This window comes from Clarias gariepinus, chromosome 16 (genome assembly GCF_024256425.1).
Source record: "Clarias gariepinus isolate MV-2021 ecotype Netherlands chromosome 16, CGAR_prim_01v2, whole genome shotgun sequence".
NCBI classification, from domain to species: Eukaryota; Metazoa; Chordata; class Actinopteri; order Siluriformes; family Clariidae; genus Clarias; species Clarias gariepinus.
Genome location: NC_071115.1, coordinates 23079201 through 23094093, shown reverse-complemented (window position 1 = coordinate 23094093; position 14893 = coordinate 23079201). Strand labels below are relative to the sequence as shown.

Sequence of the window (14893 nt, the reverse complement as noted above, 5' to 3'; positions counted from 1 at the left end):
ACGAAATTCTAAGAAAATTTTTAGAATTATGAATTTTCCCTTAAATTTAGGATTAAATCTTAGTTAAGATAAAAATGATTCACGAAACATCTTAGCCCTAAAAACAGCTCCTAAGGTAAAAATTGTTAAGAGTAGAGAGGAGGACTTTTAAGAGGCTTAAGAGTTTCTATAGCAGAGGACAAAATGGTGGAAAGAAGTAATATTCTCCAAATACTGAACATAAAGATAAAAGTAAACACTGCTTTTATGTCCAATTTGGTTTTCTTGTTGTTTTACTTCCTTACATCTCTCTTGGATTGTTCGCTACATAATCTCCAAAAGTGCAACTTAAAACATGCAATCATGTAAATTGGTGAAAGGTCAGCCATTTTGCTCCCATGATCAATCTGAAATGGTATAATGGACAAATTTTCAACATTTGGCTGTTTTAATTAACTTTAAGATATTTAGTCTGTACAAACATTATGATATCATGTATTCTATTTTCACAAAGAGTGTATTTCAAGACCTTTGCAGAGGTCAGAGGTTATTTTTTTATTAACCAATCACAGTCCTTGAATTGCTGCATCATCCCTAGCATCGGGTTCAACCACACCCCCTCACTAAGATAAAGGTACTTTCCTTAATCAAAGTTGCTCTAAGAAGTTTTCTAAATCACTTTTAGTCTAAGACTCCCAGCTAGGACATTTAAGGCTAAGATAGGAGCTCTCAAAGAATTCTAAGAAGCTTTGTGAATACGGGCCCAGGTCACAGACTGGTTTAATACTATATCTTGAAGGGGACAGAAAAATTTCTGCAGCATTGAAGGTCCCAATGAGCACAGTGGCATCCATAATCCGTAAATGAAAGAAGTTAAAAACCACCAGGACTCTTTTTAGACCAAGCCGTTTGGCCAAAGTAAGCGATCAGGAGAGAAGGGACTTAGTCAGGGAAGTGACCAAGAACATGATGGTCACTTTGAAGGAGGTCCAGCGTTTCTCTGTGGAGGGAGAGAGGCCTCCAGGGACATTATTCACAAAGCTTCTTGGAATTCTAAAAGAGAGCTCCTATATTGGCCTAAAAAGTCCTAGCTGGGATTCCTAGACTAAAAGTGATCTAGGAAAATTCTCAAAAACAACTCTGAGTAAGGAAAGAAGAAAAACCTTTATCTTAGTGAGGAGGTGTGGTTGACCCCGTGGCTAGGGATGACGCAGCAATTCAAGGACTGTGATTGGTTGATAAAACATCTGTAAAGGTTTTGAAATGCGCTCTTTGTGGGTATAGAATATATAATAATAGAATAGACAATGAAATAATGTTTATTCATAATGAAATTGTATAATCTTGAAAGCAGGCTATTTTATGCAAAGTTTCTGTTATAAGCTAAATATCTTAAAGTTAATTAAAACAACCAAATGTTAAAAATGTGTCTACATTTGAAGCAACTGATTTCCACACAGTAATTACTATATTAAAGTTATTTTCAGATTGATGGGAGCAAAATACCTCTTGTGGCTTTTACCAGTTTACATGATTGCAGGACAGTCTGTCTAAGTTGCACTTTTGGATGGTATGTAGCCAACAATCCAAGAGGGATGGAAGGAAGTAAAAGAAGAAGAAAACCAGCTTGGACAGAAGAGCAGTGTTTACTTCTAGCTTTAGTGTTGGAAGAATATTTTTTCTATTAGGATTATTTCTCCTCTTAAGCCTCCTCTTCACTCTTAACAATTTATATCTTAGAAGCTGTTTTTAGGGCTAAGATGTTTCGTAAATCATTTTTATCTTTACTAAAATTTAGTCCTAAATTCAAGGGGAGATTCTAAGAATTTTCTTAGAATTGCATCACTAGGAGCCACTTTTGTATGCTTAAGAAGCTTTGTGAATATGGTCCCAGGTGGCCTGATTGGTGGAAAGCTGCAGAGATGGTTGTTCTTCTGGAAGGTCATTGGTACCTTCAATGCTGCAGAAATTTTTCTGTACTCCTCCCTAGATCTGTGCCCCGATACAATCCTGTCTGAGAGACAATTCCTTGGACTTCATGGCTTGGTTTGTGCTCTGACATGCACTGTGGGACCTTTATATAGACAAGCAGGTGGACTCCAGTCAAGTTATAGAAACATCTCAAGAATGATCAGTGGAAACAGGATGCACCTGAGTTATGTACTTATGTAGATTTGACATTTTCCGTTTTAAATTTTTTACTTAATTTGCAAAAATTTCCAACAAACTTCTTTCACGTTGTCATTATGGGATATTGTTTATAGAATTCTGAGGAAAATAATGAATTGAATCCATTTGTGAATAAGGCTGTAACACAGAAAAATGTGAAAAAAATGAAGCGCTGCGAATACTTTGAGAACCATTTATAACTTTCCTTCTACTTCACAATTATATGGCACTTTGTTTTGATCTCACATAAAATCCCAATTAATACATTTCCACTCGTGGTTGTAACGTGGCAAAATATGGAAAAATATCAAGGAATATAAATACATTTGCAAGCCACTGTATCTAAACATAAGATGCCTGTTGGATGGACAGACCTATGAATGACCTGATAGTGGGAAGATTCTCTCTCTTTTTATTATTACATTTTTTTATATACACCAATTAGCCGTAACATGAAAACTATTTTATTGAACCCATCTAGGTTTTACGTTCCCCTTTTGCCTTGTGTCTTGTGCAAAACAAACTCCTGACTCCTTGGGACATGCAGGACTCTGCAGGACCTCTGGGGATGTGCTGGCACCGGGGGGTTGGCAGCAGATGCTGCGGCTGCTGTGGGTTGTTGGGTGGATCCTCCGTGGATCAGAGTTGCTTGTCAGGTGCGTTCCATAGGGGATCCCTCCTGAGATCTCAGGATCAGCTGCACTGCAAGCCACTTTATTTTATCATAATCATCTTTACATCTGTATATCTTGTGTCTCCTTATAATTGTTTAGGTCCAAATTAAACTCCATTAAAGTCTCTGATAATGTCCTTAAAGTCCAGGATTTGGACCAGTTTTCCCTCAGTGAAATAAAACTTGTTAAAAACTATAACCTTTAAACCACTGAGGGTTTCCTGGCTCACTTCAGCGCACATAGTGTTTAACGAGTTTTAATTTGCTGAAGATATGCTCTTCTCAAATCACAGTCACCAGTAATGGGGTGTGTCTTAAATTATAAGTTAAAATGTGTTTCAATTCCCTTTTTTTTTTTTTTACAGTATCTCACAAAAGTAAGTGCACCCCTCACATTTTAGCAACCACTTCATTATATGTTCTTTAGGGACAATACTATAAAAATGAAAATTGGATAGATTTTGCTTGTATAGCAGTATAGATTTACTGTCCTCTAAAAATATGCGGACTTTATTGTCTAAATAACTGGCAATGAAAATAAGTACCCCTAAGTGAACATGTCAAAACTGTTTCCAAAGTGTCAATATTTTGTGTAAGCACCATTGTTATCTAGAGCAGCTTAAATCCTCCTGGACCTGGAATTCACCAGAGCTCCACATGTCGTTGCTGGGATCCTCTTCCACTCCTCACAGAGCTGCTGGATGTCAGGCACATGGCGCTTTGCCATCTTCCCGTGAGGACACCCCACAGGTACTCGGTCTGGAGACAGACTTGGCCACTGACAATCAGTGTTGAGGGACGTTACTTTTTAAAGTAACTAATTACTTTTAAAAATTACTGTCATTAAAACGCAATCAGTTACATTACAGCGCTACTTTCTGATAAAAAATAACTAGTTCGAGTACTTTTCCATTGCAAAAAATGAAAACTCCTTTGTGATTTTACATGCATGTTGTTTTAGTCAAGACATTTATAATTATTTTACCATCATCCCTCAGCAAAGTTTGGCCCGTAATCTGTTAACTACTAATACCCCTATCTCACCTATGCGGTGACTGTAAGTAGGCCTACGTTTCATCATAATTTACCGCGAGTTTTGATGCGGTGTTCACGTTTCCACCTTTCCGCGCGTCGGCCTTCGCGGAAGCTCGCGGACCTTGCAGAACTTTGCGGAACTTCGGGCGGTCTTCCCAAACCGCTTGGGTGAGATGGGGGTATAACAGCAGAAATAACAGAGAGGCACGGGTTATCAGGGGCGGGGCTTGTAGGACGACTTTCACACACAACAAAATGACTGCTGTCTTGCTTACGGATTACATTTTTGAAAAATAACTAAATAACTGAGTATTTAAATGGCGGACCTAACGCGTTAGGTTACTCGTTACATCAAAAAAGTAATCCAAGTACTCTAACACAAATACTCTGCTGACAAACACATGAACATGATGAATAGGACATGTGACTTTGCATGGTTAAAGATGACCAGTTGTTATCACTTGGGGTGTAATCACTTTTGTTGCCAGCTATTTTGACAGTAATGGCTGTATGTTGAGTTATTTTCAGAGGACAGTAAATCTATACTGTTATAAGCTGTGCCAGTGATCCAGACTCCCTCTGCCCTCTGGACCTGTCTGACCCATCCTGGTGCCCCGCTTCTGCTTGGAGATCTCGTCACATGGATGCCCCGTGTGTCTCTTTGGGATGCGTCTGGTGTCTGGGGATGATTATCTCTACCTAGTGGACAGTTTTGGCCTTGACTGGTGTTGGCAACTGTTTCTCTGGGGACTTGACTGTTCGATAGTTCAGGACTGAAGCGTCCTACAAGTCTACCTGAGTCTCCAATAACTACCTGGACTCCATATTAACGTCAGTTAACATCAACTATTATAGCTGAACTGGATGCCACCTAACACACAGTATGAATGCAGATCAATAGCTGCCCTTTCTGTTTCACCCAGATGAGGATGGGTTCCCTGTTGAGTCTCGTTCCTCTCAAGGTTTCTTCCTATTACCATCTCAGGGAGTCTTTCCTTGCCACTGTCGCCCTCGGCTTGCTCACCAGGGACTATCTGACCATTTTGATTCATACACATTCACATTCTATACAAACTTAAATAATTCTTTTGATTGTGTAAAGCTGCTTTGCGACAATGACAATTGTTAAAAGTGCTATACAAAAAAAATGTAATTGAATTGAATTGAATAAGCTGTACATTGATGATTAAAATACAGTATATCCAAGTTTAATTTTTTATAGTATTGACTTTTGAGAAGATCTACTCATCCTCTCATTCATCGTCTACACCGCTTTATCCTGTATTCAGGGTCGCAGGGGGCCTGGAGCCTATCCCAGAAGACTTGGGTCACAATGCAGGGTACACCCTGGACAGGGCGCCAATCCATCGCAGGGCACACACATATACAAACTCATTCGAACACTAAGGGCAATTTGGGAACACGAGTTAGTCTAATCTGGATGACTTGGGAAGGAAACCCACCAAGCATGGGCAAAACATGCAAACTCCATGCACACAGAGATGGGAATCGAACCGGGACCCTGGAGGTATAAGGCAACAGTGCTTACCACTTCACCACCAAATATTATAAAAGAGACATAGAAATTTGTTGTCAGTGATGTAAGTGTCGGTAATACAGTGTGTCCTATCTCTTTAGATAGCTAGTAATTCTCAACTATATTTAGAGTTGATTGCTGTCAAGCCATTTATTCTATATATTAAGATAAAATATACCTGTATTCGTCCCACAGCAGGGAAATTTCTTTATTTCTTGAATGAGTTCAACGACCTATCAACTTTATGCAACCGAAATCACCAACAGCAACTCGTGAAGTTGCACTGTTTCCCAATCCACCACCAGTATCTTGTATGTCACTGACTACGTAAGAGAAGATCCTGGTTGTAACTCAATTCACTCTTAAATTCACAATGCACTAACAATAGAAAAGGAGTCATCACGCAGCACGTAAGCCCCATACAACTTATTTCTATGTTCCAGATCACTTTGCTAATGTCAGAACATATACGTAAAGCCATTCCTGTGAAACACGCACGTGCATTAATTGGTTTTCAGCCTCGTCATTGGATTTTGCCCACAGTATTTCCCATCTGGAACTTTATACTCCAGTACATCTATCCTGAATGGCAACTAAGCTAATTCTCTCCATCTGTTCTGTACTTTTCTACCCATCCCAAGGCATCTGGAGATTGTACCAGCTTCAGTAGATAAAGGCCAACCCTGCGAGGATCCTGAGGCATCCAGAGAAGGACCAGCTCCAGCTGAATTCTGCCTTATTATGATTGGAGCTACACATCCTGCTCCTGTGCTCCCAGTGAGCCAGACCCCATCTGCCCTCTGCACCTACTGACTCATTCCTGTGCTGAACTGGACTTCATGTTAATTTAAATAAATTCTGTTATATTGAACTTCTACCTGCATAACACACATGCTGTTATATAATTTTCTATCCATTATCACCCAAATGAGGATGGGTTCCCTGTTGAGTTTGGTTCCTCTCAAGGTTTCTTCCTATTGCCATCTCAGGGAGTTTTTCCTTCCCACTGTCGCCTTCATCCTTGGCTTGCTCATCAGAGAAATTTCATTCATCATTCATTCATTCACCTCATTATTATCTAGACATTTTTGTCACACATAAACACTTCCATATATTTTCTTTAAAAATTCATTTATTTTTGTGAAGCTGCCTTAAGACAATGACCATTGTTAAAAGCGCTATATAAATAAAACTGAATCGAATTCCTATGGTGGCCTGTTTTCTTTTACATCTTGGTAAAGGCTGGGTGCATATACGTCGCTTATCTGGGGAAGCTTATCAGGATGCACTATAGGAAGGAAACAAGCTGGTAGTGGCAGTGTGATGTCCTGGAAAAACTTAGGTCCTTGCCGATCATATTGATGTTCCTTTGACAAACAGCACTTACCAAAACATTGCTGCTCTACAGCTGCTCTACACCTTTTACCAGTAGGTTGAAGGCATGGAGATATCTATAGATATCTATAAGAGGACATACATGAAACCAGCTGGAAAATGGTGTATCTGACCAATTAATACAGTGAAACAATTGACAATTAATACAGTGAAACTTCGAATTGCGAGTACCACGGTTTGTGAGTGTTCCGCAAGACGAGCAAAGATTTAAAATAAATTCTGACTTGAAAAACAAACAAGTGTTGGTTTACGAGTACCGAGTATCATGCATGCGCTTCTTATTTTGACGCCGAGCATCACGGGATCACAACTGAGCCAATATAAGCGTGTTACTGTTTATTATAACACGTGTGTGCACGCGTGTAAAGCAAAAGCAAGTCTCATTAGAGAGGTTATAGATCTATTTTCTCTCTCCCTCTCTGTATCAGCATGCACTTTGTCATTGGATACCGTGCCACAAACACACTTTTTCTCTGCTTTACACAGAAACATTGCTCTGTGCAGAGCAGAGAAAAAGTGTGAGAAAAAACTTTTTTTTTTCTCATGTTCCTTGTTAATTTTTCAGATAAAAGTCTTTCCATTAATGTGTGTGTGTGAAAAACTCAAATAAGAGAGGAGGAAGGGTTACTGTATAAGAAGAGATGAAGGGTGTCTAATTCCTTCTCTCCTCTTACACACTTTTTTTTTTACAGTACAGTGCAGGTTAAGTTGTTATATAATATTTTGTATTAATTATTTCTATGCATTTTTTGGGGGCTGTAGAACAAATAATTTGACTTTCTATTATTTCATATGGGGAAATTCAATTTGGTTTACGAGTGTTTTGAAATACAAGGCCACTACCGAAAGTAATTATGCTTGTAATCCAAGGTTTCATTGTATAAGATTTAAATTATTACAATCCAAATGACTGATGAGAACCTACATCACACTAGTCAAAATAAATCGCTGGTGCTCCGACATTCCAGAAACTTGGATTAAATGTTTAGTAAAGAAAGTACTTCTTTCAGTGTATGTGATTGTTGTCTATATCTGAGATTTTTGAAAGTGAAGGTACATTACCTAACAACCTTGTATTTTAGGTATATACTCACATGACTGTTAATTGATTTTGGACTCCTGCAGGCCAGTAGGATGATCTCGTATGACACTGAAAAAACTAACTTCTATAATTAGGGGAAAGGCAGCTGAATTTGAAAGTGTGAAAAATTAATTTTAAAGTTTCTTGTGTACAAGCTTGAGGTGATGACTTGGCCTCCAAACTTTCCAGATCTCAATCCAATCAAGTATCTGTGGGATGTGCTGGAAAATGCTGGAATTAACCTAGTTAGCTACAAACCAGAAATATATTGTATATGACTAGCCTTAACCTTGCACTTGAAAGCTAACAAAAACTTTAGCTGGTTGCATGCATGCACGTTTTGGATTTGGATTTAAATTTGATAAATACTTTTAACATTCAAAGCCAAAAAAAAATGTGGAATGTGGAAAGAAAAAAAAGAGAGACACCATTCAACATTAGACTTTTTATTTATTTATTGCGGGTTGCACCCAGGTTTATACAGCTTTGTATTCTGATATTAAGATCAGAACGTTACAAACAGTTAAATCAGTCTACAAGTAGAGGCAACAACTAAAAATAAAGAGCTAAAAACCTACTCTACGGCTTTATTCCACTTAAATCGGGCACTAAAATTGAAAACCAAGCAACAAAAATGAAAATTAAAAACAGCGTTAGAGGAAACATTCATGACTACAAGAATTTCTACCTTGTGTTCTCGTTATTATTCTTTGACTAAATATTGTTAACAATGACCGTTACAAATAAGGATTGTCCTTCAAAAAGTGCAGTTTCCCCCAAGCTAAACACATTGATGCGAAAGACGACAGCAGGAATGCTGAGGAGACCTCCTGCTCAATCGTCATTTCAGCTTTTTTTTTTTATCTTTGTATTTTTCAAAAACAGTCCTAGCGAAGCAGTGTGCATATCGAGGATGCGCGCATTGTGTGAGCATAAAACCAGAATGGTGTATTTTCAGTTTAAAAACTTTTTTTCATGTATATTTCCACTGCTGAGGAGTGTCATGAAGTCACTGAATTAATATCTAACATGAATAATGCTCCAAAGTCTGCTACAACTGGCCCGCTTTATTTTTGAAAAAGAAATCACAAGGAAAAAAAGGGATGTCAGTCATGGCACGTGCGTTTAAAAGATTATTTTATTATTAGCTTTAAAAAAAAATTCCACTTGGGACTATTTTTTATTTTTATAATTTTTTTTTTATTAAGCATAAACACAGATTAATTCTAATGGAAGCCTCGTCCTTCGCTGCATAGACGTTCTCCGAATGTTCTCCAGGGTGGAAGTGTTTCTCGTTCTGCCTCTTTGTGCTGGTTTATTTTATTTATTTTTTTTTAAAGCTTTTAGGGTTTTGTCAATCGAGAATCGGAACAACGACAACCGACGGCGAGACGCTCACAGTTTAAAGTCGAAATTGCAAACAGTAGGAACGATTTAAAAAAAGAAGAAAAAAAAACAACACGACATAAAAATAAAACAGCACACACTGCGATGATTCGCTCACAGGATCGATTAGAAACAAATAATTCAGTACAAAAGTAGAATGTCAATGCCAGATTACACCCCTTCCCACCCCTCTTATACCCGGCTGCCATTATGCATTATGGGGATTGTACGTTGCCATCCAGTTAGCATAAAACACGCATACATTTTCCAGCTTTTAAAGAGTAATTCCTTTCCTCCTGTACTCCCTCCCTAGATTTGGCATGACAGTGGATTACAGAACTTTTTTTTTCTTTGTTTACACAAACACAACATATATATGAGGACAAAAATGAAAATGAGAGAAACTCAGTGGCTAAAGCATCAACTCCCCCGTCTTCTATTTCAGTCAGCAAGTTGTTGGGGGAAAACGAGCGCAACTCAGAACCATTGATAAAGCTCAGAGAGGATTTTTCTTCACACACACACACACACACACACACACACACACACACACACACACACACACACACACACACTAGATGGATAAACAGCAGTGTAGTAATGGACGCATGTAGTTAGAGTGTAATGAGTGTAACGGAGACTGCTGTAACACACAAAAGTACACTACGCATTAAAGGTAGTGTGTGTAGGATCCATAACTGTTCCATTCATACGGACGGTGAAGACGACGCGGAGAGAAGCCACGAAACAAAGCACGTGTTGAAATGTACACGTGACATGGAACTAACACTGAGTCTGACGGACAGAGCAAAAAAAATAAAAAAATAAAAAACACAAATCGGTCACAGCGATGATGCGAACAAACATGCACAACCTGATCAAACCAGCACCAACACTCAAGCATTAAGTCTGCATGATTGTAAGGAGAAAAAAAAAAAAAAAAACACAGAAATGTCCTCCCTAGGTAGATGTGTGGTGGTATTAAACATTTTCCACACACACACAGCAAACATTTAAGGATTTACAAGACACTAAAGAGTACTGTAGTCATGGACACTTTTGGGGGAGGTGTAATGGACATTGCTTTGCAGCACAACACATCAAAGAAGGGTGTGTGTAAAGGGAGACCGTGTCTCCAGAGACTGGACACACAGTTGATGAGCAAGATAAAAGTAAAAGTATGTATATGGTGGGGTACAGTTAGAGTGTAATAGACACACACACACAGAGTATAACCCTCCTCTTAGTCTCTACAGCGTACACTCTGTGTGGACAAACACTTTAAATCAGTGACTGTACACACCAAGTGCAATTGCAAGGCATTTTAGAATTTTTTTTTTAAGTTTTTTTTTTTAAGTTTTTTTTTTTTAAATAATGGAAATGTGGAATCGTACAGGGAAGAAGCTTTTGATTAAAGTTGATTTGGTAAAGCGGTTATTAAAACGGTTCAATACTGGCACACGCAGCATAAAGTCGCAAAATAAAGGCTAATACTCATGGGTTTAAACATGGATCTCTCTCACTCTCTCACACACACAAAATAGGGAGCATAAACAGCTTACACACACATTAAGGTCCATGGCTTCGCCTAATGCTGACATCTCTGTGCATCAACAATGCGGTATATGGTTATGTACATGACTAACGCGTGTGTTTAGGTTACATTCCCCTCTGAGGGCGCAATCAGAGGCTCCAGCTGTTCACACACAGACACACCAGCGCTGAGAAACCAAAGGAAAAACACAATAATAATAATAATAATAATAATGAAAATAGTAATGACACGAGCAGCCAGATTGATCCATATGGTAAAAGAACTTCAGAGACCTGTACATGTTACAATCATACTCGATTTGTAAACAGTTAAAAAGCCATGGTGTTGCATCATCTTCGGGGGGAAAAATAATAATAGTTATACGTTTAATGAAATGTAGATGATGATGATTAAAAGTTAAACACTGCCATCTGTGGCAATGACGGAAAAAAATAAAGGCTAATTTACAGTCAGCTTTTGAAGAAAGAAAAAAAAAAGCCTTTTGGGAAAACTTCAGCTTAAAAAAAGAAAAAGCGATTCCGTCACAGAGCTACAGGAAATGCATAGTTTCTGCTTTTTCTTTCCTTTTAAACCGCACTCAGACACACACTTCAAAGAGAAAAAGAACAAAAAAAGAAGAAGAAATGTTTGGGGAAGTCTGGTCAAAGGTGCAGGAAAAATTAGAAAGTATGAAACACATGAGGAGTAAAACAAGAACAAGAAAAAGTAGAGAGATGAAAAACAGATAGAGACCGAACACTTTAAAAAGGTAATAAGGATACTGGGTAAAAATCGAAGAAGAATAGAAAAAGAAGAAGAATTAAAGAGAGGAAGTGAGTGGGGCAGTTGATGAGCGCGGTGTGTAGAATGTCTCCAGCTTAAAGCAGGTATTTGGCAGAGAAATAAACGCACTCGGCTCCAAGTAGTCGTTTCAGTGCTAAAAGTTGATTTTTCCTACAATTAGGAGTTTTTTATTTGTATTATCAGAGAGGGGGGGAAAACTGGCTATATTTCCTGAGAACCATGCTGGTTATTGAGCAGACGACAGGAATACATCGAATAACCGACGGCATGGCCGAACACTGATCAGTATTTCCCAGAGATACACCGCATCGTCTTCATCCACAACGGTTTCTGTATTTATTAATTTTTTTTTTTTTTTTTTTTTTACTTTTTTTCATTAAATTTTTTATTTAATTTTTTTTTAGGTATTTTCCTTATTTTATACTTTTTAAAGGTTTTTGTGCATTTTTTTGTTGTTTTTCATTTAAAATGAAGGAAGAATGAGCGTACGTTTCCCCCCTCAAAAGTCTGTAAACAAGAGGAGCCCAATGTGGCACCTCCAAAAAAGACCAAAGTAATCGAAAGCCTATCTTCAAAGTGCTGTTTTTTTGAGTGAGTCACAGCTGTGGCTACAGTTTCTTTAGACTGCAGAATGCTAAATTCTTTAGTTTTCTTTTAAAACACACACACAAAAAAAAAGAAAGATAAATCGGTGCAATACTCATTTAACGTGTAATATCACCATCAGGTAATCCTAAAGGTCAGCATCTTATCTTGATCTCAGACTCCACAATACCACGATAAGGTAGGCGTACGTCAAGGCATAGTAGAGCGCACACACACATGCACGCGCGCGCGCACACACACATACACGCACACAAACACGCAATCACACACATACGCATTTTAAGAACATCCTTGAGTAAACATCTACACTGGAACTGTCGGCTCCCTCGATATTGCAGAGTTATATACTGAGAAAAACCACATTCAGTGCAAAGTTAAAAAAAAAAAAAAAAAGCTCAAACATTGTCAGCAAACAAACATACATAAAAAAAAAATAAAAGAACTGGAATTCAAATAAACATGAATAAGCTGAAAGATTTTGTTTTTCCTGTATGTCTGCATGAAGAGCACGACCTGGAAGGTTTAAAACGCATCCTTTCACATTATCGTATTGGCCTGCATGATTCAAGTATTCACACTGATATGTTTTTGTTTTTGGGCTAAAACAAAGTGGACATATGTGCAGAGGAAAAAAAAACTAACAAAAAAAATAAATCAAAAACAAAAAGTCGTAACTTACTTCCACAGGTTGACCCCGCCTTATTATGATTAATATTATTACGCTTGTAAGTGAAGAAACTAGTGCCTTTAGATTTGTTTTTTTTTCTCCATAAAGAATCTATATAGTCATGATTCGGATGAGCTATGCCGCGCTGAGGTCACAGGGTTTTTTTTGTGTTGTGTTTTGATGCATTACATGGAGTCACCACTTCCTGTCATGTGATCCACCGGCAGGAAGGAGCCGATGGGTGAGGGGTTGCTGAGCAGATTGCCCCCCTCATGGCAGGCGCTGGATCCCCACAGGCTGCTGGAATAGCTCGGTGCCCCCCACAGTGAGGAGGACGAGTGCAGCTCGCCCCCACCGCTGCCGCTAGAAAAGGCATCTGATGAGAGTCGGCTCTGAGAGGACGCTAGCGCCTGCCAGCCCGCGGACACGCACATCGACTGGCCTTGTGCAAAAAAACGATTTATCTCCTCCTCACTTGCAAAGTCAGCCAGAATAGTAGTGTTCCCCAACACACACCTGAAATAAAATCAAAAAAGCGAGTCACGCTACACCTGAGCAGCAAACAGAAAAATTAAATAAATGAAAAACTAGGCTTTACTTACGTGTGCAGTGATTTCTGAGCCTTGGCTGCCTCCTCCTTTGAGCTGTAGCAGACGAGAGCATTTCCATGTGGCAGATTCAGGTGGAATGTGATGAGTGGACCATGCTGCATGCACAGAGTACGCAGGGTGGAGCCATCGATCTGCAACGTGTGCACATGGATCAGAACAAATGCATGCGTGCACACACAGCACTGACAGTCACAGGACACATTTTTATTCGCTATTTTCTTCTGCTTAAAATTTAATGGTGTCGTAGAACACGCATCACAGGGTGGAAGCGATCACATTAAGCACAAGCTTTCACAGGGACATCATGATGTGTGTCGGATATCAATTGTTCTCCAGTGCTGCCAAATCTAAATCAAACCGAAGCAGTCAATTAAATTCCTATATTAATAGTGGTGACAGCACCGGCTGCAAATGTTTCTTTGAATGCATTGTTTTTATTGCAGCGCGTTGTAAAGGGACTAGCATGGAGGACACTGCAAACTTTTTTTTGTATTTCCACAAGAAAATATTTATTTGGGTGTTGCTAAAAATCTTTTCATGGATGTTCAACATCATATAAGAAGAATAATGTCAGACTTAATCAGTAATTGAAGAGATTTTAGTTCTCTAAAATCACACGTTTTTTTGCATTTGTTTATCTTCCTATTTCTGCAAACCCCCTTATTCCAGCATACTGGTGACATTTATAAGACTCACCTGAGGTGTGAGATTTTTGAGAACGAGCCAGTTGGTTCTCCCTGAGCTGCTTTCACCCCAACTGGAGCCTGTGAAACAAAAACATTTACAAATCTTTAATGTGCCGTTTAGGAAAAAAGCCTTTAACCAGTGTATTCTACAATATCCACATAATTATTTAATAGTTTAATAATTATCATTAATAATTTAACATGGCCAACTCTTTAAGCAAAGTGATAAAAAAAAATATAAATGTTAAAAAAGTATATATTTCAAAGAATATTTCCAAGAAAACCCCACATACTGAACTTGTCTTAATGATGTCCAAAAAAAAATGCCAACTAATATTTTATAATTTATTTTAGCTTATGGTTTTATTTATACTACATTTATTTGTTAAAATGTATTTTATCATGGTGCTCAGAATGGCAGTATTTAGGTCAGGTTACATCGGAAAACCACTGAGGATTAATCAATAGTAAAAATTATAATGTAAAACAAAAAAAAACTGAGTTTTGACTTGCATGATACTCATGTATCGCTGATTACACATTTAATACAAATAATATACCCGACAAGAAGACAAAAGGAGTTTTGTCTTCTTGTCGGAGTTTTGTCTTCTTGTCGGATCTTCTTGCAGTTTCATGGCTGCACTTATTTAGAAAGCCAAAATTGACAGTGCAAAATTTAAAAACATGTTTGTTTAGACTTAAGATGTTGGGCATCGCAAATATCTGATCT

At 38.2% G+C, this 14893-nt stretch overlaps 1 protein-coding gene across 4 annotated transcripts in view; it reads right to left on the bottom strand.

The window, feature by feature from the left end:
- Positions 1 to 8299: 8299 nt before the first annotated feature.
- Positions 8300 to 14893, bottom strand: part of LOC128544334 (trinucleotide repeat-containing gene 6A protein-like) — a 38256-nt gene continuing 31662 nt past the window's right edge. For all 4 annotated transcript variants that reach the window (XM_053514337.1, XM_053514340.1, XM_053514338.1 and 1 more), the window contains 3 exons: positions 14174 to 14241; positions 13469 to 13608; positions 8300 to 13382 (listed from right to left, as the gene is read on the bottom strand). In XM_053514337.1, the coding sequence (XP_053370312.1) occupies positions 13052 to 13382; positions 13469 to 13608; positions 14174 to 14241 (539 nt within the window). In that variant the 3' untranslated portion in view covers positions 8300 to 13051. The remainder of the gene's footprint in view (positions 13383 to 13468; positions 13609 to 14173; positions 14242 to 14893) is intronic.